The sequence below is a fragment of the Vigna unguiculata genome, chromosome 7, assembly GCF_037176805.1.
Source record: "Vigna unguiculata cultivar grain cowpea cultivar isolate G323 ecotype 2 chromosome 7, ASM3717680v1, whole genome shotgun sequence".
Classification (NCBI taxonomy): Eukaryota; Viridiplantae; Streptophyta; class Magnoliopsida; order Fabales; family Fabaceae; genus Vigna; species Vigna unguiculata.
This window is the reverse complement of record NC_140798.1, coordinates 29,928,716-29,955,157: the sequence shown is the minus strand read 5'-3', so window position 1 is coordinate 29,955,157 and position 26,442 is coordinate 29,928,716. Positions and strand designations below refer to the sequence as shown.

General features: G+C 34.4%; 3 protein-coding genes and 1 pseudogene across 3 annotated transcripts; 2 read left to right on the top strand and 2 right to left on the bottom strand.

Annotated features, from left to right (window-relative positions):
* Positions 1-5,496: 5,496 nt before the first annotated feature.
* On the bottom strand, positions 5,497-9,117 carry LOC114190749 (pectinesterase-like). The gene is made up of 3 exons (XM_028079755.2): positions 8,136-9,117; positions 7,852-8,012; positions 5,497-6,523 (listed from the first exon to the last, which is right to left on the bottom strand). Exons 1-3 carry the CDS (start codon positions 8,939-8,941, stop codon positions 5,829-5,831), a joined length of 1,662 nt encoding a protein of 553 aa, XP_027935556.1. The 5' UTR covers positions 8,942-9,117; the 3' UTR covers positions 5,497-5,828.
* Positions 9,118-12,830: 3,713 nt separating this feature from the next.
* On the top strand, positions 12,831-14,993 carry LOC114192063 (pectinesterase-like). The gene is made up of 2 exons (XM_028081633.2): positions 12,831-13,909; positions 14,142-14,993. The coding sequence occupies exons 1-2, from the start codon at positions 12,865-12,867 to the stop codon at positions 14,831-14,833; spliced, it is 1,737 nt and encodes a 578-aa protein (XP_027937434.2). The 5' UTR covers positions 12,831-12,864; the 3' UTR covers positions 14,834-14,993.
* A 1,222-nt stretch (positions 14,994-16,215) lies between these two features.
* LOC146884771 (uncharacterized) lies at positions 16,216-17,573 on the bottom strand (annotated as a pseudogene).
* Positions 17,574-21,297: 3,724 nt separating this feature from the next.
* Positions 21,298-23,533, top strand: LOC114192404 (putative pectinesterase/pectinesterase inhibitor 41). Its single transcript, XM_028082115.2, has 2 exons — positions 21,298-22,346; positions 22,696-23,533. The coding sequence occupies exons 1-2, from the start codon at positions 21,341-21,343 to the stop codon at positions 23,385-23,387; spliced, it is 1,698 nt and encodes a 565-aa protein (XP_027937916.2). The 5' UTR covers positions 21,298-21,340; the 3' UTR covers positions 23,388-23,533.
* The last annotated feature ends 2,909 nt before the right edge of the window (positions 23,534-26,442 follow it).

The window sequence follows — 26,442 nt, the reverse complement described above, 5'->3', positions numbered from 1 at the left end:
ATATTTTATGTGTACAGTATTTTATATTTTTTTTTGAATTTTTGAATTTTGTTTAAAATTTGAATATTTAATTTAATTAAATTTTTTAAATTTTTTCATATATATATATTTTTTTATATTTTTAAATTTAAATTTATTTTTATATAATTTATTAAAAATTTAATAAAAATAAAAAAGAATTAAAACAATCATATTTAAAATAACATATCTAAATAATATATAAATAATGAAATTTAAAATTAAAGAAAAACGTATATATTCATATATATATATATATATATATATATATATATATATATATATATATATATATATATATATATTTGTATATATATTTTCTTTTTAATTTTTTTAATTTAAACTTTAATTAGTTTAAAATAAATTTAAATATTAAATAAAAGTAAATGAAGCGAGAATAAATTTTTGATTCTTTTGTTTTTTTATTTAAATTTTAATATTATTTAAATTTTACTTATTTTTATATTTATATTTATTTTTTAATATATTAAATAAAAATAAAATTATATATATAGATATTAATATTTTAAAATATATATATATATATATATATATATATTAAGAAATATGAAAACATAAAAAACAAATAAAATAATAAACTAAAAAAATCATTAAAAGTTAAAAATATAAATTTTAATAGATTAAAAATATTCAAAATAATTTTTTTTTTACTTACGGAAGTCAACTTTCGTAGAATGTTTTTTTACTTTCGGAAGTTGACTTCCGGGAATATTTTTAACTTCCGAAAGTTGACTTTCGAGAATATTTTTTGACTTCCGGAAGACGACTTCCGAGAATATTTTTTGACTTTTGGAAGTCGACTTCTGGTGATAATTTTTGACTTTTGGAAGTTGACTTCCGGTAATACATTTTGACTTCCGGAGGTTAATTTCCGGTGATATATTTTGACTTCCGGAAGTCAATATAATTTTGGGGGTGTGGTGTTTGCGGGTTTCTTTAAATGGTCAAGGAATTTTTTGAGAATTTAAAGAAATTTTGGAGGTGTAGAAGAAATTTTGGAGGTGCCGGAAGAAAGACCCTAAGTTATGAGGTTTTATAACCATCAAAGCCCATAAGATTGCATGTTCAGGAAACTGGGCCATTCCAAAGGTTGATGTAGTGATCAACTAAGACTTTTTCTTCCTGCACCCGTTCCAACACAAAAATCACTCAAAATATCATCACGCCTGTTGTTATTGTTGTTGTTTTCGTTACATCCCCATTCTCCACTCCAGTGAAAAAAGAAGAGAGAGAGAGTTTGTTTTGAAAAGAAACTTGTTTTGAAAACTTCATTCTGAAATGTATTTCATGGGTTTTGGAAAGTTTATTCCGGAAAGTTGGTTCTGGAAAACTTTTTCCAATAAATATATATTTTGAAGAACTTATTCCACAAATACTTCTGTAAAAATTTTGTTCCAGAGATTATGTTCTAGAAATTATATTCTGAAAATTCTAAAAATCTTAGTTTTAAATATTTCTAGAACATATGGTTTTCAAGTCACTTTTAGTTTTGGGTGCAGTTAGAAATTATGAGATACAGGAAGAAAATGTTAGATTATGAATCCTAAATAGATTATAAGAAACATCAAACCATCAACACAATAAAATTATCCCCAAATATTAAGAGAAGTCCTTAATACCAATAGTAGAATGCGAAAGTGTATCTGATCAGTAATTAGGAACAATATAGATGGAAGAGTGGTACTTGGTTTTGTTAGACATGTATAAGTCATGAGAAAGGAAAAATATGCACAAGATATGTTTGATGAAAAACAACTAAAATGTAACTTTCATATTGATCTAGTGGAAAATTGTCCAATATATAGAGTACAATATCCTATAATGTAAAAGAAAAAAAATAAAACCTAATATATCATCATAAGACATGAATATTTGATAATAACACAAGAGAATAAAAAAATCAAGAGATATATGATATCTTTGACACCCCCTTTCAAGATGGGCATGAAACTTATGAAAGTCCAACTTGAAAGTAGTAGTGTTTGAAGAACTTGAGAAAGCCGAGAACGAGAAAGTTGAGAACGAGAAAGCTGAGAACTTGACAAGGCCGAGAACTTAAGAAAGCCGAGAACTTGATAAAAATCTAGAATTTGAGAAAACTGAGAACTTGAAAAAATCGAGAACTTAAGAAAGCCACGAGAACATGGAGAAAGTTGATGAGGACCTGTAGAAAGTCACGAGAATACGGAGAAAGTCGACGAGAACCTGGAGAAAGGCGACGAGAACCTACGGAAAGCGATTAACTAGAGGATGAAGTAGGATTCGCCATGGCAGGAAATAGAGTTGTCAAAACGGGCCACTCGGCCTGGCCAGACCCGGCCCACCGCGGGTTGGCCTCTTAGTGAGTCAACCCAACCCGACTCATTTATTTGCAAGCTGAGAAAAATCTAACTCGGCCTGATCCACCACATGTTGGTGGATTAAATGAATTGGCTCACTTGTTTAAAAAAATCTATTTTTTTTCAATCCTAAAAAAATTAAATTTTAATTTTAATTAAAATGTAAATAAAGTTAATGCATTGAGTGGCTTTAAGTTAAAAAAAATAAAAAGATAAAAAATCTAAACTAGATAAACTTTTCAAGAGAGATATGATGAAAAGCAACTAAAATATTGTGAAACCCGGGAGTGACGGTTTGTGAAATACGTTATTATTGTAATTAGAACTTTGGGCACTAATATGTTTACATTTCTATATACCTGCTTATATTTCTAAATGCATGAATAATATGTTTTGTAGGTGATTATAATTGGTTAAATAGGAGATGGAAGGTGAATACAAACCTGCTTATGAAAATCGGTGGTACAACATCCAAAAAGGCAGCTTAAGTTTGAGATAAAGGATTTTGTATCGCTATCAGTTGAAGAAGAAAAACCTGCTAACTAGTGTGCATGTTAAGAAAAATTATAAGCGGCTTTTTTTTTTTTAATTGGGGTCATTGTAACTCGAATTTGTAAAAAAGTCTCTCGAATTTGTAAAAAAGTTCTTCAAATTTTCTTTTGCAGAACAGGATCAAGTCGTCATTGAGGAGGACGACATTAAAGGTGAAGTCGTCCTCTTTCCAGTCGGTTTCATTTTTTTTTTTTTGAAAAAGCGATGTCGTCAGGGATGAGTCTGGTTTCTGGTCATGTCCACATTAAAGTCGTCTTTATGGTTGTTTTTTTTTTAAATTTTTTTGGAACAATAAGTGGTAAAAAATAATAATAAATTGGAATAAAAATAAAAAAAAAGATTAATATATTTTAACATTGATTAAAATAAATGCGTCAGTGATCTGGGGAAGGCGAAGTCACCATCAATGTGGACGACACCCAATTGATGTCGCTAGGCCACCTCATGGTTTCAATTAATTGAAACCAATTGATGTCGCTAGGCCACTTGACGGTTTCATTTAATTGCCAACCAAAGTCGTCTTGACATACACCGGTCTCAGTTAATTGAAGTCGCTTGCATTAAATACGGCTTCATTGAAAATTTTATGACAAAGCCGTTGGCATTAATAAAAAAAAAGGCTTAAATAGTTATTTGGTCCTAGTTTTGGTCAAGTTTTTCACTTTGGTCCTACTTTTGGAATTGTTTTCAATTTGGTCCTGCTTTTCGTTAATTTCCTTTAGTTAGATCCTTTCCGTTAACCCCGTCTAAATAGTTAATAAAATAGTGGCTAGTGTGGTTCGTTTCTGTGACGTGGAGCACTGTTTAATGACATGTCCGTTATTTTACTGTGTTGGCCTTTTAATTTTAGTTAGAGAGTTTTAAGGTTTATAATTTGTGAAATTGGGTTTAGGGATTCTTTGTGGATTTGGGGATTTCTTTGTATTGGGGATTTCAGAGGTTGTGCATGACTCACCATCAAAAATTGCTTTTCGTTTTGTGAAGATTGGTTGGGGAGGGTTCTAGTTGTTCATCGTGGAGGTAGAGTTTGTATAATTTTGTGGTTTAGGGTTTGTTTCATTTTTGTTGATTCAGAATTAAACAACACAAACAAATAGCTACTTCAATGTTCGCAAGTTATGCACAAAATCTTAATGGCCCCCCAGCCGTAGTTCTACCTCCAGGTAAGCATCCAAGCGGCAATGTGCTTAATGCCCACACTTTTCGTACTCCAAGATCATATATACTCTTCAAGTTCATTCACACACTCTCATGTTAATAGCTCACCCCCATATTGGCCTTTCAAAATTAAACAAATCCTAAATCACAAAATTATACAAACCCTACCTCCGCGATGAACAGTTACAACCCTCTGTGAATAAATCTTCACATAACGAAAAGCACTCTTTGATGGTGGGTCATGAACAGCCTCTGAAATCCTCAATTCAAATAAATCCTCAAATCCACGAAGAATCCTTAAACCCAATTTCACAAATTATAAACACTAAAACTCTCTAATTAAAATTAAAAGGCCAACACAGTAAAATAACGGACACGTCATTGAACAATACTCCACGTCACAGAAACGAACCACATTGGTCACTGTTCTGTTAACTATTTAGATGGAGTTAACAAAAAGGATCTGATTGAATGAAATTAATGAAAAGCAGGACCAAATTGAAAACAATTTCAAAAGTAGGACCAAAGTGAAAAAACTTGACCAAAACTAGGACCAAATGACTATTTAAGCCAAAAAAATAAAATAAAAATGCTACATTAGAAAAAAAAAAACTAAAAGTGAAACCGGCCTCCATCCTGACGACTTCAATCTCAAATGTGCAGAAACAGGCCTCCATCCTAACGACATCGCTTTTTCAAAAAAAAAAAAAAATGAAACCGGCTGGGGGGAGGACGACTTCACCTTTAATGTCGTCCTCCCCCATGACGACTTGATCCTGTTTCGCAAAAAAAATTTCAACAGACCCTATTTTACAAATTGATGGTAAAAAGGACCTAAAAATACAAAAAAAGCCATTATAAGCATTCAATTTTACAGAAGTCTATAGTTAATAGTTATATTAAATGAATTCTAAGCCCAATAATCATTAATACAATTTTACTTTATTTAGAGGACAAAAATGTCCACAAATGTTTGATAAGTGTCTAGTATTAATAAAATTGCATATTATTTAGACACTTGTAGTACATAAATTCAATTTAAAAATAACTAAAACAATCCCTTTTATATTAAAATACAGAATGAGGAGAAAAAAAATAGTAAAAAATGATAAATTTAGAATTATAGAATATGGACAAAAAGAAATAATCCTTTTTATATATATAGTTATAGATAACTTGTTTTCATGTGATATAAACTTTACTGATTCATTTAGTTCTAATTGAGAATTCGTAATGCTATTTTGAAGAACCCTTTTTTTATACAAGATATTTGCTTAAAATTAAAATATTCGATATAGAAATTGGTATTCTTTTTTTTCACAATGCTTCTCTTATTTAATAAATGAATTTCATATCTCATAATCTCTCACAAGTTACATGAATATATTTCTAAAGAAACATATAACTATTTTTCTTTAAGAAAAACAAAGATTTTTATTTTCAGGTCCATCATTGTTGCATTTCTTTTTTCTAAAAAGAAATTTAGTACATAGTGAGGGGGCTATCATAGCCTATAGCCCTATACAATGAGAACTAAGTAATAATAATACAAGTAAACGTTATAATTCTCGTGATCTCTCAGGTTTAGCTATTGCTGAGGACTGAGAACAATGCTGTACCTTTGTTAAGACAGAGAATGAAAGCAGGAGAATCATATTAACCTGTCATACTAAAACCAGAATGTGTAACATCTTTATCATATATAAGCTCAACGAACTGAGCACAACAAGTGAATATTTCTCAACTCAAACCAGAAAAGAATGGAATTCCTGTGGTGTTCAACCAGTCACTACCTTGAATAAACTCAGCAACTGTGAATTGGGTTGCCTCAGTGGAGCTGTTTATGACCCTATAACCCGGCCATGTAACTCTGCCACTTGTGTTTGAACCTGGACCCTTATTCATGTACTCTCCATAATACAGTGTATCCAACGCAAATGTGTCATTCCATTCCAACCACCCTGCTGGGTCAATCAGATCCTCCATGTAAGATTTTAGATAAACAGTTCTTGAGTACGTTTTCCATGGACGACCCAGGTAGCTCTTGAAGGAGGATTTGACAGGGACTAAGTCTGAAGCAGCTGCAATCTTGCAGTTCAAGATGGATATGCCAGTGTTTTGGTTAGGGTCCTCTCTGCCTTGCGCAGTGAACAAGTTCTTCTGATTTTCGTTTGGTTTGCGTGCGTATAAGTTGCAGTTTTGGAACACCACTGCTGCATTGCCAAAAATGAAGTCTACAGTGCCATAAATGTCACATTCTCGGTAGAATTGGCGTAGGGAATGCACATAAAGTGTGTCTTGATACCCAACAAAACTGCAACGGAAAAAAGCCGAGAAGTCAGCACCACTTCTCAGGGCCACTGCTTGGTGTTTGTCTGGCCCTGCTGAGTTCTCAAAAGTTATACCCTTTGCTATGAATCCTTCTCCTACAACAGCTGCAAAATACCATAAATGTCAAAGCTGTAAGGATTACATTCTGGATCATCATCATTCACAATTCAACATTAGAGAAAAAAAGTTAAAGCCTTTTTCATTTGTTAAAAGCAAAAAGAGAAAAGCAAAGGCAAAGCATAGAAGAAATAGCAAGGAAAGTGGACCTAATGGGATGAGTGTTATTATGGCGATCCAGAATAATAGAATGCTCTTTTAGTTGGGCGTGGATAGACATGTGGACCTTATACTTTGACCCAAGAATGTTGTTGCTAACTCTACTTTTCGTGAAAATATAAATTAAAATAATTACACGCTAACCCCTGTTGTCTTATGAAGCAGATCTAATTGAAAAATGGTATAGACATCTAAAATATTAACTGATATCCAAATAATACCCAGATTTTGATATCACTGGATTTATTGCTATATGATTGAAAGTTAGACAGGAACACTGAAAAACACAAATTTGAGTCTTCTAATGTTATTCCCAGAAAAGGAATAATAATTGACGAAAGTAACGACGAAGAAAAACAAGCATTGTATTAATTAATTAAAAAAGGATCTGTATTATCATATGCTCATAATTAAATCAATGAAGGATAGCACAAATTCACATGGACCCATCACCTATCACTTTTCAGCATAATGTTCATTCACGGGAAAGCCGATTCCTCCGATACTTTAAGCGGCAAAGCCTTTTATCTTTTCAAATTTCCCTACTTCTATTTCAGACATTCAAAACCAACAAAAAAAGGCATTTTGCTAGTTCCATGACAAGAATCTAAATTACAAATTGTCGTAACATTAATAAGGATTTGTTATATAGCCGACACTAGTCTGTGATATCTGAATTTTAAGGACAGCAGAGCGCATCAGAAAATGCATCAGCGTCTGCTTCCTTCCTCTACAACGCTACTTTTCAATTCAATGCACGTTGTAACTGCACCACCCTCACTTCACAAACCCAACCACTCGGTGTCTGTTCAAACCATTTAAAATCATTTCCTATATCATCTAATTTATCTGCAAACTCACCTACCCAACTTAATTTACTATTAATTTTTAAATGGGTTCATCATCAAGTTGCCATTTTGTTTGTCTTGTTCGAACCTTTCCTAATGATTTTTTCTCTGTCTTTGACATAGCAGGGTATACCATTACGTGACAAAACTACTGATTAAATCTAACTAGATACCACAGTGATTATAGCCTCCCCTAATTTTTCTTTTCTTTTTCTCTTTTCTTTCAAATTAACTTCAAAACCAATTAATTAGAAGTTAACAAATTAATCCAAAATATTAGCAGAAGGAAGAAGAAGAAGAAGAGCTACCAACAGTAGCTGATTGAAAAGTTGTCCACCCGTCCACAACGTTCCTACTGCCTTTCACTACTGTCTTCCCAATGCCGTCTCCAACAAACATCAGATTCGTCTGCTTCCTAATCACTTCCACATTCTCGAAATATGCCCCCGCCTTTATGTGTATCACAAACCTACCATCAAACACATTTCACAATCTTATGTGAGAATAAACATAATACAATGATGCACAAAATCAACATTTAAAGTCACATTATTCACTTATATTCACGTAAAAAAGGCTTTATATTACGTACCTGGTTGTGCTGGAGTTGGGAGCCACAGCGAGTGCTTCCCCTATGGTGGTGAAATTGCCAGTGCCATCTTTGGCAACGACGAGATCGAACTTGGTTTCATTCACAGACGCTTGGAGAAGCTTTCTGTCATTGGGGGACACCCAGGAGGGGAAACCCTTTTTCATATTTCCATATTCGGGGAACACCTCAGATTTCGAAGTTGTTCTCTTCACTTGAGGAACCTTCTTCAGCATGGCCAGGGAGTTGCTCATGTGATGTGATATCTCAAGCAACTTCTTCTCAATTCTGTCTCTGACGCGCCCCTTGCTGTAAGCAAAGCCGTCGAGGCACGTGTATAAGTTGGTCATTGCTCCGCTGAGCAGAGTCTGCAAGTCATGGTGGCGCTTGGACCCTATGGTGGTCTTGGAGAGATCATCGATGGTGGTCTTGAGCTCCACGTTGGTGTCTTCGAACAGTTTGAGACAGTCGTCGAGGGCTCTCTGGTCAAGTGGGTTGAGGTTTCTGATCTTCTTTTTGAGGGTGGTGCAGTTGTAGAAGGATGATTTTACCTCGTACATGGTATGGTTGACCACGGAAGAAATGACTTGCGGGACAGATTTTGAGGTAAGATCTGGGAATGTGGCAAGGGTTGAGACACATAGGTCGGGGTAGAGTGTTCCTTGGCACGTGGATTGGGCTAGTTGTATGTGCTTTTGGAAATGGAGGTGTTTCTGTGTGTCTCTTGTTGGGGTGTTAGTCAAATAAGTTGCTAAGAAGAGTAATGCAGAAATGGCCGTCAAAATGGATGCAAGTGTGAAGTTGTTCATGGTGACTTAGTTTGTGTGTGCTTGTAGGAGGGTGCATGCTGTGGATAAATAGAGTGGTTGGGTTGTAAAATGGAGTGGGGTGTCTCACGTTGACAGTGTGAAACTGGACATTTTTTAATGTGACATGGACCTCATGCTCACTCACTCTGTTAAACTCCCCGGAATGCAATGTGTTATTATGCGTGAGACCCTTTATCATCTTGGCTCCTACATCAACCACTGAAGCTTTGAATTATAAAACACACCTTAATTTATTGTAGCAAAAGAGTTATTTTCACAGTGTCAACTTCATTCAAGAATATACCAAATTAGCTTGAAACGTGCACTTGATGAGTAGAATCCTTAACTGCGTGTTTCGACGACGAGATAATTTATGAAAGAAATTCATTTATTTGAAAATTTTAATTTTTTTTAAAGAAAATGATATATTTGGATTAGACGATTAAAAGAAAATTAAAATTAAGTAATTTTAAAAATATATTTCAAATAACTAAAATATTATAATTTGAAATTGGAATTGCTCATCGGTTAAGACAAAAAAAAGTTTACAAGTCTAAAAAGTCAATTCGGATCGGGTAGAAAGTCGAGTTGAGCCTTTCGAAACCGAAGATCAAGTCGAGTCGACCCAAGTTGAAGGTCGAGTCGGGCTAACCCGGTTTGAAGGTCGAGTCGGGTCGTCCCAAGCCGTAAGTCGAACCAGGTCAAATCGTAGGTCAAACTAGATCAAGTCGGACTGAAAGTTGAGTTGAGCTAGACCAGATCGAAGGTCGAGCCGTGCCGAAGGTCGACTTGAACCAAAAGTCAAGATAAGTCATACTAAATTGAAGGTCGAACTAAGTTAAATTAGAGTAAAATTGAGTTCAATAAAAATTAATTTTTTTATCTAAACAAGAAAATTAAAATTTAAAATAATTCAATTACTTTTTTCAAATTAATTATTTAAAAAATAAATAAAATTTAATATCAAGTAATTCAATCACTACATATTTTAATTTTTTAAAATTATTTAAATCCTTGATTTAAACACTAAGGTAAAAGTTTCATGCCATAACGTCTATATGATTTGCTCTTCAATATTGTAAAGATATTTTAATTTCCTCAACACAATAACCAAGAACATTATTTGTTATTAGTAAAAGAAATAAAAGTACCACGAATAGGTATGTTTTTCTACTTCCTAGCTGTGGCTTAAGTCAAATAAAATCAGTGGACAAATAATAGGTCGACGGAGTTACATTTATTTGACATGTTTTTTTATTGAGAAAGTGAAAAAGAAAAAATCAAAACGAGTTTTAGAGTGTTGCATTCCAAAGCAGTGTGTTTAAAACTTGTGGACCAAAATAGTTGTCGGAGATGTATTGATGATTACTGTGAGGAGCAGAACTTTTGCTGTGCATGCGACTGCACTTACCCGAAGCGTGCACAATGGTGGTCAGCCACATGGACCGGTGGCACATGCTGATCGATGAACTTCATACCTTCTCGATTTGTGGGCCAATATATCTGTTTGTTTTATAGTCCATATGATTATTGGGCCCAATACGACCAAACTCCTCCATTTGCATTCTTCAATACAATATTATATGTTTTGTACCGAAGCTTTTCCCCAAGCTTTTGTCCCAAATATTAATACATTAAAAAGTCATGTTGGACGAATCTTATACGGTTGGAATCAAGATCTTCTTTCCCAACAGTGAAACAAAATTCTTCATTAGTTTCGTTTTGAAGAATGTATTTTCCGTTCCTCTGAAATAAAACAAATCCAATTTTCTTTCTTGTCCAAAAATTCACTTAGTTTTGACCCCTCAAAATATAAAATGGGTTGTTTTTCATCTATTAGTTTAACTTTAATAACATAATGTTATTGGGACTAATGGATTTTCTTAACATGTTTCCTAGGTATTAAGTTTTTTCTTCGTCCTTAAAAAAAATTTGAAATTTAATTTTGTCTTTCATAAAATTTAAAGTTTGACTTTGATTCCTATAAATTACAAAGTAACTAGAGCTTTAGAACATTATTGAATGTTCAGGATATAATTAGGTTTTTAGATTTCGATATATACATTACAAGGAAATATTCAAGATGTAACCAATTTTATTGATTAAAAGTTGTTAGTCATTAATGACTAATTTAGATACCAATTTACAAAATAAAAAATTATTGGCTACTAAAATAATGATTATGAGTAAAAATTTATAATTGGTCACTCGTTAAATTGGTCACTAATTACTTAGAAACCAATTACTTTGGTAGTAAAAGCCTTGATAGTTAATGTTTAGTAACCAATTTTTTTTATAGATAAAACATTGGTAACCAAATTTTAAAAATCAATTTAGAGACCAATTATAATTTTTTATTTATAATAGTGACTATTTTAGTAATTAATAAATTTTTTATTTTATAAATTGATCACTATAATACTAACACTTTTTGATCACTAAGATTAATTGCTAATGAAGCATTTTCTTAGTGCATAATTCCACGAAGGAAAAAAAATTAAGGTAAGCAATTATTTTTGTACTATAAATTCAGGAGTGCAGGAGTTGGATGTAATGTAATAAGAAGAGAAAATAAAACAAAATAAAAAAAATAGAATTATTTGTGCATAATATTTACATAAATATTATTTTTTATATAAAAAATATATAAATGTGAGAGCAATTGCATCCAGGAATTGGTCATTAATAGCACTACTTTAGCAAAGATTCGTGGGTTAAATGGTCATTCTGAAAGTTTTTGAAATTGATTTGTATCATAATATAATTTACTCATTTCATTAAATAATGTATAATTAAAAATTAGATTTTAAATTAAATTGAGTTCAATTATAACTAAAAAAATTGAATTTCTAGTTGAATTATATTTAATAATAATTAATAAAAGTAAAAAATATTGAATTTTGAATTGAGCTTGCTTGGTAAAAGAAGTAGTGCATAGAATTTTCATGATAGAAAAACCCACACAATCAAATTTATCAGAAAATAAAACCATACCTATGAAGGCTCTAGTGGCAAGAATAGACTTTTTTCTAAATAAACAACTGACTAAAATAATTGAAGTAGACTTAAACTTTTGCATAAGAGTATTCAACCTCCAAACATTCCTCCGTGTCTATATTTTTTATTTTGTCTTAATAGATTAAATTTTAACCAATCTGGATATTTTTAATTTTAGTTTAATTGATCTTTAAATCTTCTTTTTTTATATTAAATTTAATGTTATTCTAATCATTTCTTAAAACTTATTAATTTTTGACATATAACTTTTTCTTTGAGATTTAAGTTTAAAAAAAAAGTAGACAATTTTTTTCTATGGCGGACATAACAGTCGTACCTCCAACCATGGCCCATGTGCTTTACAATATATTCATAGAATAATGTTAAAAATGTTACCTATAAAAGGGAAAAAAAATTGATTTCAGTGTGCTACTACTTGTGAAAAATTATCTGAGGAAAGAAATGGTAGTATCTGTTTCTCAGAGAGCATCCACATTTTTTCATTATCTTCCGTTCTCCATTTCTGTATCTTGTGAATGCCTGAAACCAACCACTGAGTTGACAAACTCAAATTTAATTGTCTCGCAGGTATCAAATAAACCATGTCCCAAGTAAACCATGTCCCAAATATGGCAATGTATATGAATAAATATAATCCAAAGAAATATTTGCATGCATGCACGTTTGCAGTAATTAAACTTAATGTATGCTTCCTAATTAAGCTTCCAATAAAAAAGATTCAAAATGGTAGTAGGTTGGAAGTTGACTGCGTTCGTGGTAGCCACGGCAACAACAACCTCAAAAACACTAACACAAATTCTTTCATTTGACTTCGAACCAGCAAAGCTTTCATTCTCACTAGCTAATTGTTACAATGAGAAAATATGTTTGTTCCTTCTATATAAGCCCAACTAGCCAACCACCTTATGTTCATCCCTAGTTACTATACAACAAACCTAAATCCTTCACTAAAAAAAAAAATGGCTCTTAAGAACATTTCTGTCCTTATACTCTCTCTTTCTTATATGCTCTCATTCTCCGTCGCAGATACCAGTTCATCCTCCATTGTTCCCCCTGAAACCATTTGCGGGTCCACCGTAGACCCTACTTACTGTAGCAAAACCGTGCTTGCCAATCAAAATGGCAACGTCTTCGACTATGGTCGCATTTCTTTTCAAAAGTCCTTGTCCCAGACACGCAAGTTCTTTTACTTGGTGGATTCGTATCTTCAAGGTAGCTTGTCTTTGTCTCAATACACTATTGGTGCTCTTGAAGACTGTCGGTACCTTGCTGAGCAAAACTTTGAATACTTATCAAACATTTATGCCACTACTAGCCAAGCTAGCGGTGTTCTTCCCACTTCTCAAGCTGAAGATTTTGAAACCTATCTCAGTGCCGTTTTGACTAACCAACAAACATGCTTAGAAGGTCTACAGAGTACAACTTCAGATGCAAGAGTGAAGAATGAACTTTTATCATCTCTCTCTGATGATTTGAAGCTTCACAGCGTTACGTTGGCCTTGTTTATAAAGGGGTGGGTGCCTGAGAAGAAAATCATGACATCGTGGCCCCAAAATGGAAGACATTTGAATTTCAAAAATGGTCAATTGCCACTGGTCATGTCAGATCGAGTACGTGCTATTTATGACTCTGCTAGACACCATGGGAGGAAACTACTAACCACTGATAATGGCGGAAGTGTTGTGGTTAGTGACATCGTGGTTGTTAGTCAAGATGGAAGCGGAAACTTTGTCACTATCAACGATGCAATTGCTGCTGCACCAAACAACACAGTTGCTGGTAATGGCTACTTCGTCGTTTTAATCACCGAGGGAGTGTACCAGGAATATGTATCCATTGCCAAAAGCAAGAAGTATTTAATGCTTGTTGGAGATGGAATCAATCGGACAATCATCACGGGCAATCACAGTGTTGGAGATAACTTTACAACATTCAACTCAGCAACAGTAGGTAAGAAAAAATAATTCGCACGCACCTTCATATAACATCATTTTTATATGACTAATGTCCAAATATGTTTTAATCTTTCATTCGTATAGGGTCAACATTAACATTTTGAAACATGTAGAGAGATTGAAAACACATTTGATCCAATATGAACTCTAGTAAACCTTTCAACAAACCTGTTCTTGTTTTATTACGTGTCTATCTTCAATTACATATGCTTGATGTGGAATTGCAGCTGTGGTGGCTGAAGGGTTTGTAGCAGTTAACATAACCTTCCGTAACAGTGCTGGACCGAGCAAGGGTCAAGCAGTGGCACTAAGAAGTGGAGCAGATTTGTCCACATTCTACAGTTGCAGCTTTGAAGGGTATCAAGATACATTGTATACACATTCTCTGAGGCAATTTTACCGAGAATGTGACATATATGGCACCGTTGACTTCATATTTGGAAATGCTGCTGTTGTTTTGCAAAACTGCAATATCTATTCTCGTCTCCCTCTGAAAGGACAATTCAACACGATCACAGCTCAAGGAAGAACTGATCCGAGTCAAAACACAGGAACTTGTATACAGAATGCCACTATCAAAGCTGCTGATGATTTGGCTCCAGTAGTTAGCACCGTGCAAAGCTACCTTGGGAGGCCATGGAAGGAATATTCAAGAACAGTTATAATGCAGTCCTTTATGGACAGTTTGATAAACCCTGCAGGTTGGCATGAATGGAATGGTGATTTTGCATTGAGTACCTTGTACTATGCAGAATATAATAACACAGGACCTGCTTCTAACACTACCAACCGAGTCACCTGGCCCGGTTATCATGTTATCAATGCCACAGATGCATCCAATTTCACCGTCTCTAACTTCTTGGGTGGGGACAATTGGATTCCCCAAACTGGGGTCCCATACTTAAGTGGGTTGATATAGTAAACTACAAAATGTTGTTCAATACTTATTTTTGTAATGTGTATGATTTAATTTCTTTAGAAGATTGCTAGGTATCACCTAGGCGATCTTCGTGGCGGATAATGATTTTCTTTTAAAGATAAACACAACCAATAAAAACATGACTTGTATTTGTACTTTTCATCAATTCTACATTTAAATTTTATGTGTTTACTATTATTGAGGTGAGTGGATGTTCTTAGTAAATGTTTTTTTTTATTGACAAAAAGAATAAAAATAATAATAAGCAGGACATTTGGAATGTTTTATAAAGTATATAGATACTAATAAAGAATACCTATATAATTTAAAATTAGAAATTGTGCAACATGAATATTACTTCTGAGTAAATTGGTCTGTTTTTAAGTCGTGTGTCCTCCTTATGAGTATTGATTTGTATATGGAAATTAGAAATCATGAACCACAGGCACGGCTTCCTGGAAATCGTGTTAATGAAGAAGTTGTGATCTGTGGTGATAATTTTCAATTACAATATGAGATAAGAATTCGTGGTAGGGACGCACAACTTCTATAGAGCATACATCGTGTAGGAGGATAACGACTTCTGTTACTAATTGTGCTTTTAGGTTTGTATAAGTTATTATATTTTATTGGTTAGATATGTTGTAATATTTTGGATTTGCCTTAAGTGAAGGTAATTTGACTAGAGAAATTTTGTAAATAATTTGAGGAAGTTGTATTAATTTGAACATAATACCGTGTAAAATGATGACACTTATTATTAGGGGGAGTAAAATAAGATGTTAGACCGAGGGTGCACATATTCGAATTTGGTTCATACTAGACTAACTAAAAGATTGATGTGGATGTTGAAGAAAATAAGAAAAACACCTACCATGGTGATGATAGGATTGTGTAGGAGGTTGAGCAATTTCTTGTGACGTATAATATTGTTACAAAAATAGTGGTTTAATTCAAATAAGTAAAGTAATAACAATAGAAGTGGATTAAAAATAAGTTGACCTTGTTGTCGAAAGATTGTTGAGATGGTGATATACAGTGTGATCAATGTACCACTGCATGTACATTGTAGTGGAAGATGTTTCAAATGATGAAGTGAGTATTTGACTTGTTGTGACCTTATTGACCGATTATTCAATGGTTTCATTATATTCTTTACTATTATGGAGCCAATTGTTTGACTAATTTTCCAATGAACAAAAGCAACTTGCTTTTGCATATGTAAGCACCAGTGCAGGAAGGCCTTTTGGCAGCGGTTATTTTTCATATTCTGCACCGGTTCCCGGACTGAGGCATATTGGGGCGAGGCCAAAAGAGGATAGCCTTTGGCCTCGGTTGTAAACCGAAGCCATAGAGTCCCTCTTCTGCCTCGGTTGTTAGGTCTAACCGAAGCCATATGTGCTCACATTTATACATTTTAAAAAAATTCGCTCACGTTTTGGCCTCGATTTTAGTATGACCCGAGGCCATATGTCCCTTTTTGGCTTCAGTTTGCGTAGTACCCGAGGCCATATGTCAACATTCTCAATCGCATTCCATGGCACCCACAAATCCGCATGCCTCCCCAAAGCCCTATCCCAATCCCCCACCACCACGGTTCCCAAATGCGCTTCCCTCGCCCTCCTCAACATCTCCGAAAAATCCGAATCATCTGAAACCAAAAACAGCCACAAACACCTCCGCCCGCCGCAGCTCCGCCGCCAGCCTGTACCCCACCGCCAGCCTGTACCCCACCTTCGGAACCAGCAGCGTCGTCGCCGCCTCATTATACTTATGATTCCCGCGTAAAAATCGTTCCTTGAAACGGTCCCGTTTCTTCTTCCCCTTCAGCGACTTCAAGCGGTTCAGCTTCTTCTCTCGCTCGCGCTGGTGCAGCTGCTTGAAGTGCTTCTTCAGGTCCATGTGGGTCTTGCACTTGCGCCCACACACCCCGCACGTCTAGGGCTCTGAGGGTGTGACTACACCCTTCCGTTTGAGGATGTCGAGGTTCCTACATTCCTGGCGCTCTTCTAGGACCCACTGGGGGAGGTGGACGAAGGTGTGGCGGTTGGCGTTGGCGGAGAAGTTAGTCACCTCGCCGAAGCGGGAGGCGAGGGTTTTTAGCGAAACGACGGTGTCGTATGGAGGCCCGTGTGGGGGCTTGTTGTAACGCTGAGACGAGAACTTGTTGGAAGCAACGTGCCTGCTTTGTGTTTGTGAAAATGCGGAGTGGAAAGTGAAGTGGATTGGGTTTGCGTTGTGGAGAAAAAGTGAATATTTGCAGAGAGAAATGGAGGATAGCAGCGCGCGCGAGGAAGAAATGGGGTTCAGTTTTGAGCCCTAATTAAATTATATGGCCTCGGTTCAATTTAGAACCGAGGCATATAACCCCTTTTGGCCCTGGTTCCTTAACACCCGAGGCCTAACATCCCTTTTGGCACCGACTTTTTCCCAACCGAAGCCTATAAGTCAAAACGAGAATGGCATTTTTGAAATTTTTGGCAACCTTTTTGGCTTCGGGCCTTCTTAACCGAGGCCTAACACCCCTTTTGGCACCGGGTTTTTTGTAACCGAGGCCTATAACTGCTTTTGGCTTCGGGTTTTAGGTGAACTGAGGCATAAAAGTTGCCTGTAATTGCAAAATTGCAACCGCGCCATTATAGGCTTCGGTTCCTTGCCAACCGAGGCCTATAAGGCGAGGTAAAAATGCAATTCTGCACTAGTGAAGGTTTTGTTTATTGCTAACAGAGGAATGTGTCATTGTGCACCAACAATCTAATTATAAAAATTATTATCTATTCAATACTTTTTGGGGGAAGGGATGCAGGTAAATTTTGGATGCTTCACTTGTAGCGATGTAATTTAATTGAACAAAAAAAAATTCATCTTAAAGTCTAGTGTAAGAAATTTATACAAAATTAAAAGAATTTATTTCATATAAAATAACAATTTAATAAATGTGATTTAAATCTAAAAGCAACACATATAAAATCATGGTCTAAAGTATTATGTGATATGTTTGATAAATAGTTAATATTTATGTTTATTAACCTCTATTGTTTTTCTGAATTTATGTGTTTTGTTTATGAAAAGATGTTGAAGTGTTATGTGTTCTTTTTAGTTATGTATATTTTTTTTATTTTCTTGAGATTATTGTATAGGAAAAGGAAAGATTAGAGAGTTCGGCCAAGATTATCTTGTCCAACTAGAAGATTGAGACAGAGCAATTTACTATTAAAAAAATCTATATTTCCTCCCAATTTTGTTTTGAATTTTTTTTTTGTAGGAAATAATTATAAATTTTGTTATGAAAATAAAAATTTGCAGGAAATTGCTGCCAATTTTTTTACAAAATATTTTGTATAAAACACTTTTCACAACAAATTTTGTAGGAAATACTTACGAATTTTATAATTTTGTAGGAAATAATTACCCACGAAAGAATTACTTGTCAATTAAGATTCTTAGAAAAAATAGCAGGAAAAAGTTTTTTCTTGCAATTTTTTTAACAAATTTGCAAAAAAAAAATCTCATGTAATATGAGAATTTTTGTAGTGATTAAAAGTGAATCAAAGATTATTTCTCGCCCAGTGAGAGCTCAGGCTCGCCCAACGAGCAAACAGTTCCTCATTATGGTTATAGTGTCGAGAATGAAAAAAAGAAGGGGGTTCTTTTGTGTGGAAAACTGAGAGGAAACTTAGAACTCAGTCAAAGACACTTCTAAGTCTAAAGGACATCAAATTCTTCCATTCGTTTGTGAGAATTTATCAAATCTATATGTTCTAAAAGTATAGGACTAGTTAAACTCTCATTTCATTAGGATTGGATGTAATGAATTCATACTTTGTGTAACTTTTCCTATATCATATATTATCTTCTGTATTTAATTGTTCTATCTTAGTTATTAATGTGATAATGAAATATCATGCTATTTGTTGGTACCAAATTATTGGAAAAAGGAATATGAATACCCACTTCTTCTAGGCCCAAACTCTTTCCAAGCCCAAAACCCACCAAGGCCTAGATACATGGCCTAAAGAAAATCGTATGCTCCTACCAAAATATAAAACCCAAAATTAAACCCTAGTATAATATTTACAAATACAGAGTTCTAGGCTAGATTTTCATATCTTCTTGACCCAAATAAACTTTAAATTGGGTTTGTCATACTTAGAGAGGCTCAATCTTCTTATATTCTTCTAATCATAACTTTAGTTGTAGGTCCCTTAACTAGAGAAATGCCATAATTTTAGTGATTATCTTTCTATTATGGTTAATAAAATCTCATTTAGTACATTCCAATTGTCTGCATTACTTTACCTAAATACAGATTTGCCCAAATTCAAGCTCAATGTAATACAATTTTATACGATTTATTTTATATAAGTAATGTCTTTTTTTCTTTCTCCAACTTAAAACGAGAGAGTCTGACATATTTTCATCCACGTTATTCTGAACTTGAAAAAGGAAGAAAAGTTTATAATAACAACCTCAGGATGAAGTAATTAATCAAAAAATAAATGAAATGATAAATTAATCATACATTAGAATTATATTATCGTTAACTGACTTCCATTTTTAAAATCTCTAAAATAATCTTAATCGTGACTATTTCTAATGCTATTACTAGTCTAGGTCTTCATCAACCAATAATACATGCATTTAGTTTTTATTTAGGAGATTAAAGGCATTTCTCATTAGACCAAGATGTTATTGGCCTGTATCCGTATAATTACTCCTTCTTAATATTTAAAAAAAATAAAGGAAAAACACAGAAATAAAGATGTCCAAATGTAAATGTTTGCTGAAAGAACGTGTCCTACTCATACCAATTCAGAATTGACTAATTTGAATGTTAAAGAAAGATATGTATGTTGAGTCATGCATGGAGTTAGGCATCATTGACTAAATCTTGCATAATTACAATCCAAATGCCTTGTTACCAAAAGATAGGCAAGTCTTTACCAAACGTTTTCTTTCCCTTCTGACTTTTTTTTTCCATTTTATGTAATTATCTTCATTTAAATAAACTTCCATCCACCTATTTTACTCCCAAATACCATAAAAATAAACACTCTTCATAATATATACAACTAAATCTTAACCAATTTAAATTCCTTATTACCCACATGAATACTTTTATCTACTAAGAAAAAAAAAACTTGTTTATTTATAATAAAATTTGAATTCTTTACTTATTTTTGTCTGTTATACCTTTAAAATATATTAATGATAATTAATTTTAAAATTTTAAAATATATTAAAATTATCTTTAAAATACTAAAATATTATTTTTTTAATACTCAATAAAAAAAATCAACAGAAAAACCGGACTCATTTATAATATCTACGACATGATTAGTGATAATTAATTATAAGATATTGTTTTACACCCTCACGAGAAAGTAACATATTCAGAACACATACTCTTCCGAATGACATTTAACATCGCATCCTATAAAATTATGCAATTGTTTTAAATTGAGCTAATAAAATAAACCAAGACTTCCTGCCTCTTTTCCTTTTCAGTTTGTGGATGTTTAGTCTAATTTTTAATTAATTTAATATAATATGAACTAAAAATTAGAAAAAGGCTAAAATAAAAACTCTCCATTACTACTAGGACAAAAACAAAATTTCTTTCAGAATGTTTTGGTAGATAGGAAGTTTTATTTTCTCAAAAATTTGGAGTTTGTGTTTGATTTACTTTGTACAAAAAATTAGCATTATCAGGAGACAAGATCTTCGGAAATAATTCTCAAAACACACCAACTTTTAATTTCTATAAAGTATTGCCTCGACATTTCTGTCGGTTCCAATCAAAAATAAAATTTATTTCAAACTTCCTTAAACTCTAGTAAAATCTATTTAACTTTATTTAAACTAAAATTCAAACATACACTTATTAATCCATAAACATCATAATTCGAAGATTATTCATTCTTCTTGAAGCAGATTTAAGAAAACTCTTCATGAAAACGCGAGTTCATTTAAATTAAAAATAATACTGTGGCACAAATTTCGAGTATTGATTTATAGTGTACACCACACTGAGCCATTCATCGTCCTCATGAAGTCAATGTTTTTTTATAACAGCACCCGGTAAAAGTTCATTGGATTTGTGTGAGATTAGGTTGAAGACAACTCCGTTGACAGAGGAAAATGTTTTTTGAATGTATACATATATAGCAGTTAAAGAATAGACGCGGAAAAGAAAAACAATACTATATTAAAGAGGCAACGAGCGATTATATTATCACATAATTTCATGGATATGAGATCTCATAATGTGAAGCAGAGATTACTTTTTTCCACTTTTCAATTTCCAAATACTGGTCTATGGTCTCCAACTTTGCAGTGCAATTGCACTAACCCAATCGCCCAACATGCATTCATACATAGATGTAAATGGTAACTGCAACACGGAATCTTTGTATTTAGAAAACCACCTCCTTTAATTCCTATATAAATATCAAGTGATTCAACTCAATTTTCATCTCACACTCAGTTCTTGCATATCAAGTCCCAATGGCCAACAAATTACGTAATTCCCTCCCAAAAACAACAAAATTTCTCATCCTCATCGTACCCATGTTATTCATCTCCCTGGTTTTCGCAGAAACCCCTCCAACCGCTTCTGTCTCTCCCAGAACAATATGCAAATCCACCCCAGACCCATCTTATTGCAGTTCCGTCCTCCCTCCCCGAAACGCCAATGTTTACGACTATGGGCGATTCTCAGTGAGAGAGTCTCTTTCACAAGCGACCAAGTTCTTGAAGTTGGTTAACAGATACCTCCAACGCAGCTCCTCTCTATCAACCTCAGCAATCCACGCGCTCCAAGATTGCCAAACCCTGGCCGAACTCAACGTCGACTTTCTCTCCAGTTCCTTCCAAACAGTCAACCGCAAAAGCACGCTCCTCCCCACTTCGCGAGCTGACGACATCCAAACCCTTCTCAGCGCCATTCTAACCAACCAACAAACCTGCTTGGAAGGCCTCCAAGCCACCGCCTCCGCTTGGCGCGTCAGCAATGGACTCTTCCTCCCGCTTTCCAACGACACCAAGCTCTACACCGTCTCTCTCGCGCTCTTCACCAAGGGCTGGCTCCCCACCAACGCTAACGTCACCGCGTTTCACCCACCCGCCCAACACCGCTCCTTTCGAAACGGCCGTTTACCGCTGAAGATGTCCAGCAGAACGCGCGCGATCTACGAGTCCGTGAGTCGGAGAAAGCTCCTTCAGGCGAATGTGGGTGACGAGGTGAAGGTGAAGGACATCGTCACTGTCAGTAAAGATGGTAGTGGGAACTTCACCACCTTGAATGACGCCATTGCGGCGGCGCCCAACAAGTCTTCCTCTACATCGGGATACTTCCTCATCTACGTCACTGCGGGTGTTTACGAGGAAAATGTGTCCATTGATAAGAAAAAGACGTACTTGATGATGGTTGGAGATGGCATCAACAAGACAATTATTACAGGGAATCGTAGTGTTGTTGATGGCTGGACAACCTTCAAGTCCGCAACTTTTGGTACGTACACTAGATTACGTTTACTACATAATCAGCGCACCAAAAAATGATCTATTATTAACACAAGTTTAACATTTATTTGTCATGTCTTCTTGGTCAATATAATTCCATAAATACGTTTAAAAACAATACATTTATATATAGATGGATAGATACACGTGTGAAAGAATGAAAATAAAAGTAAGAAAGTGGCTAAAAGTTCACGAAATAGTTTTCGGACGAAAAAGAAAAAAAAAAAAAAAAGCTTTTAGTTGTTGATTTGCTTATATAATCATTAGCCATTGTGAGTTTCACCTAAAGAAATGAGCCATTATGACTGATATTATTACATTATGCACTTTTATTGCAGCGGTGGTTGGAGCAGGATTTGTGGGTGTTAACATGACAATCCGTAACACTGCCGGAGCAGAGAAGCACCAAGCCGTAGCACTTCGTAACGGGGCAGATTTATCGGCGTTTTACAGTTGCAGTTTCGAGGGGTACCAAGACACACTCTATGCGCATTCCCTGCGACAATTCTACAGGGAATGCGACATCTACGGCACCGTGGATTTCATATTCGGAAACGCGGCGACAGTGTTGCAAAACTGTAACCTGTATCCTCGTCTTCCAATGAATGGCCAATTCAACGCCATAACCGCACAAGGCCGAACCGACCCCAACCAAAACACCGGAATTTGTATCCAGTATTGTATGATTAGAGCAGCCGATGATTTGGCTGCGAACATAAACGCGGCTGAAACTTATCTGGGAAGGCCATGGAAAAACTACTCAAGAACTGTTTACATGCAGAGTTTTATGGACAGCGTGATCGATGCAGGTGGGTGGCGTGAATGGGACGGTGATTTTGCTTTGAACACTTTGTATTATGCAGAGTTTAACAACACTGGACCTGGATCGACCACTGCCAACAGAGTCACGTGGCCCGGTTACCACGTGATTAATGCCACTGATGCTGCTAATTTTTCTGTCTCTAACTTCTTGCTCGGAGATAACTGGCTGCCCCAGACCACAGTGCCTTTCGCAACTAACTTCGTATAGATAGATACATTCATTCGCTCATTCACTTTGTTCTTCCTTTAAGCTTTATTTTTTTTCTTATGGTAAAATAAGCTGGTGATCCGGTGTAACAAATACACAGACCCTGCAATACGTCATTTTTAATGTAAAACCTTCGTTGTTTTGAATTAATACACTGTTATAATTAATGTTCAAAGAAAAGATAAGATGTTTAATTATTACTCCAACAACAGTTTTAGGGAAATTATTTCATTTCATCTTTTCCTTGTTCACTTGTAAAGTGTATAAATTTGTGTCTCAAAAAATCCGTCCTTTTATCTATCAAAAATGATAGTTTAACATGTACGATAAACTTTGGCAAACAATCACTTTTGTAAAAAGAAAAATTAAAATTTTATTATTTTACTTTTTTTAACTTCCATAAAATAATTAAAAATTACTATATTTAATAATTTTGTCAATAAAATGTTTCTTAAAAATTATTTTAAAAAATTACTATATTTAGTAACTTTCTCAATAAAATGTTTGTCAAAAAATTTATGCTACATTTTTGGATTTTGTTACTTTACAATGTTTTTGTTCACAAACTTCGATAAACTCTTCACCAAACCTTTATTTTCTCTTTTCAAGCCATGATAAATTATTTAAAAAAATATCGAATTGAGTGTTGCCATGTCGACATTGTTAAAACTTTGTCAATAACAGTTTGACAAAAAAATTTCTTACTTTTTTATAGTGTTTTCGGGTTATGAAAGTAGGAAAATTATCTTTTGTCAATTTTTTTTTTAACAAACTTAACAAAGTTTTTAAAAATAGAATTAAAAAAGATTATTTTTTTTAATTAAAATAAAATAATAGTTTTTTACTTAAATAGGAAAGTTTGTCAAAAACTTTGTTAAAAACATTGTTAACCTATCATAGCTCGTGAAAGTAATAGTTGATATGATAGAGAAAATTATGGAAATAGCATTTATGTAGTTGTGAGTTGTTAGATGTTGTCATACATAAAATGGTAGAATACACATGGGTATATATAGATCACATCTCACTTACATGATTATTCTAGAACATTTTAAGTAGAACTTATGTATAATGTTTTAGATTTTTACCTATGTAATCTTAGACTTTTCTACATTGATCTAGAATTTTCATTACATTTCAATATATACATTTATCTTAGGATTTTCTAGATTTTTCTAGAATTTGCATTACACTTTAATACTTCTCCTTGATTCAAATTTGGTAACTCCAAGCATAACACGTAGTAGTTCAAACCATAGTAATCAAACTCGCGAGTTAACTCCCTAACTCAAACGAGTTTACTATCCTAGACATGGCTTTCGAGTTAACTCGAAAGTAAAGTCGGCTTTGAAGTAAAACTTGAAAGTAACTCGAAGGTGGGATTGTTAAAATCATGCAAAATCGTGAGTTTGTAGCGTGTTGCAAGTTTGAATGGGTGAAAATTTGAAACAGAAATGAGGTCGTTTGGAGGGAGACCTAACTTGAATTTTCTCGCGATATAGGGTTTTTCATTTTCAATTTGTGCAGTCGTGATTTTTCTCGCTCATTGTCATCTATTGAACCTTTCGTCATCGCTTCTAGAGCTTTTAGCCACCGTATTAGCCATCACGTCTAAAGCTAGTGGCCACTGCACTCGTCGTCGCATTTTTTTTTTCTGTTAGCCACCGCACTCGCATTTGTGTCTGTCTTTGTTGGTCACGTCATCGTCGTTCGTTCGTGTCATTCTCTATTTGTGGCGTCGTCATTGGTTCGTGTTTGTGTCATTTGTTCTCATTCATCCGCTGTCGTTCGTTGTCGTTGTGGCCGTGGTGGTGGGTCGGGTCGCCATCTACTTGGTCGTGTCATCGTCACGTCCCTGCTTGTGACCATCGGTGTCGCCATCGGCCACCATCTCGCCATCTACAATGGTCACATCCTTCACTCATGAGTGCTTTGTTCTCTCTCCCTTTGTTGCGCTGTAATATCATGCATCCTCTCCTCTTTTTTCTAACTGTTTAGTTAGTTTAATTTTTAATTTTTTTATTTTTTAAATACTTACATATTGATTGAAGTATTTAAGCTCCTTACAGCTGCACTTGTGATCTTTTCTTTTTCTGGTTAAATTTGTAGTGAAAAGTTAGATTATTATGTATGGAAATGCATCAAATTCAGTGGATACTAATCCAAGTGCATCCTCATCTGTTAAGACTAGAAGTAAAAATACTTCGGGAAATCGGTCTTATATTGGATGGAAACACGGGTTTGATATTAATGCCAATGGTAGAAAAGTTAAATGTAGTTATTGCTCAAAAATTATGAGTGGGAGGATATTTAGATTCAAATATCATCTATTGGAACTAGGGAGGATTCTGAACCTTATGCCTCTGTTTCGAACGAAATTAAAAATTTGATGATAAAGATAGTTACAGAATCTAAGCATGTTTCATTAAAGAGAAGAAAGTTGAATATCATTGATGAAGGAAATGTAGAAACTGAGATTGTTAAAGGAGGACATAGGTTGTTTGGCTTTAAAGGAAAACAAACAATTGCCAATACTATTAAGGGGGGGAGTCCAAGCACCTATAAATCAAATGATGAAAAGAGGATTCAAAGAAGAGGTTGATGCTCAAGTAGCTGAAGTCTTTTACACCAATGCCATTCCTTTCAATGTGATTACAAATCCAACATTTGCAAAGATGTGTGAAATGATTGGTAAATATGGAGTTGGCTACAAACCACCATCTTGTCATGATATCAGAGAGAAGCTCCTAAAATAAGATGTGAGCAAAACAGATTTAATGCTTGAAGAATGCAATGAGGAATGGAAGAGAACTGGTTGTACCATTATGTTTGATGGTTGGACAAAGACATAATGTTTGATGGAATGGAAGAGAACTAGGTTATGCGTGTTGGACTTTTGCGGGCTAGAAGGCTCAATATCTCAGCCCACACTGTATTTTTTGGCTGGCCGGCTCACTAAGCCAAGCCCATATTGCCACCCTTGAAAATATGTAGATGAAAGATATGTGTGTGAATGAAATAGATGAGTATAGATGAAGAGAATGAAAATGGACAA

What these genes read in the sequence shown, in the direction of transcription:
- LOC114192063 (XM_028081633.2), top strand. Translation starts at nt 12,865, where the DNA reads ATGTTCATCCCTAGTTACTATACAACAAACCTAAATCCTTCACTAAAA. An exon ending in ATTCAACTCAGCAACAGTAG is followed by an intron (nt 13,910 to 14,141) that starts GTAAGAAAAAAT and finishes GTGGAATTGCAG; the next exon opens with CTGTGGTGGCTGAAGGGTTT.
- LOC114192404 (XM_028082115.2), top strand. Translation starts at nt 21,341, where the DNA reads ATGGCCAACAAATTACGTAATTCCCTCCCAAAAACAACAAAATTTCTC. An exon ending in CTTCAAGTCCGCAACTTTTG is followed by an intron (nt 22,347 to 22,695) that starts GTACGTACACTA and finishes CTTTTATTGCAG; the next exon opens with CGGTGGTTGGAGCAGGATTT.
- LOC114190749 (XM_028079755.2), bottom strand. Translation starts at nt 8,941, where the DNA reads ATGAACAACTTCACACTTGCATCCATTTTGACGGCCATTTCTGCATTA. An exon ending in CCCAACTCCAGCACAACCAG is followed by an intron (nt 8,013 to 8,135) that starts GTACGTAATATA and finishes GTTTGATGGTAG; the next exon opens with GTTTGTGATACACATAAAGG. An exon ending in TTTTCAATCAGCTACTGTTG is followed by an intron (nt 6,524 to 7,851) that starts GTAGCTCTTCTT and finishes GGTATTTTGCAG; the next exon opens with CTGTTGTAGGAGAAGGATTC.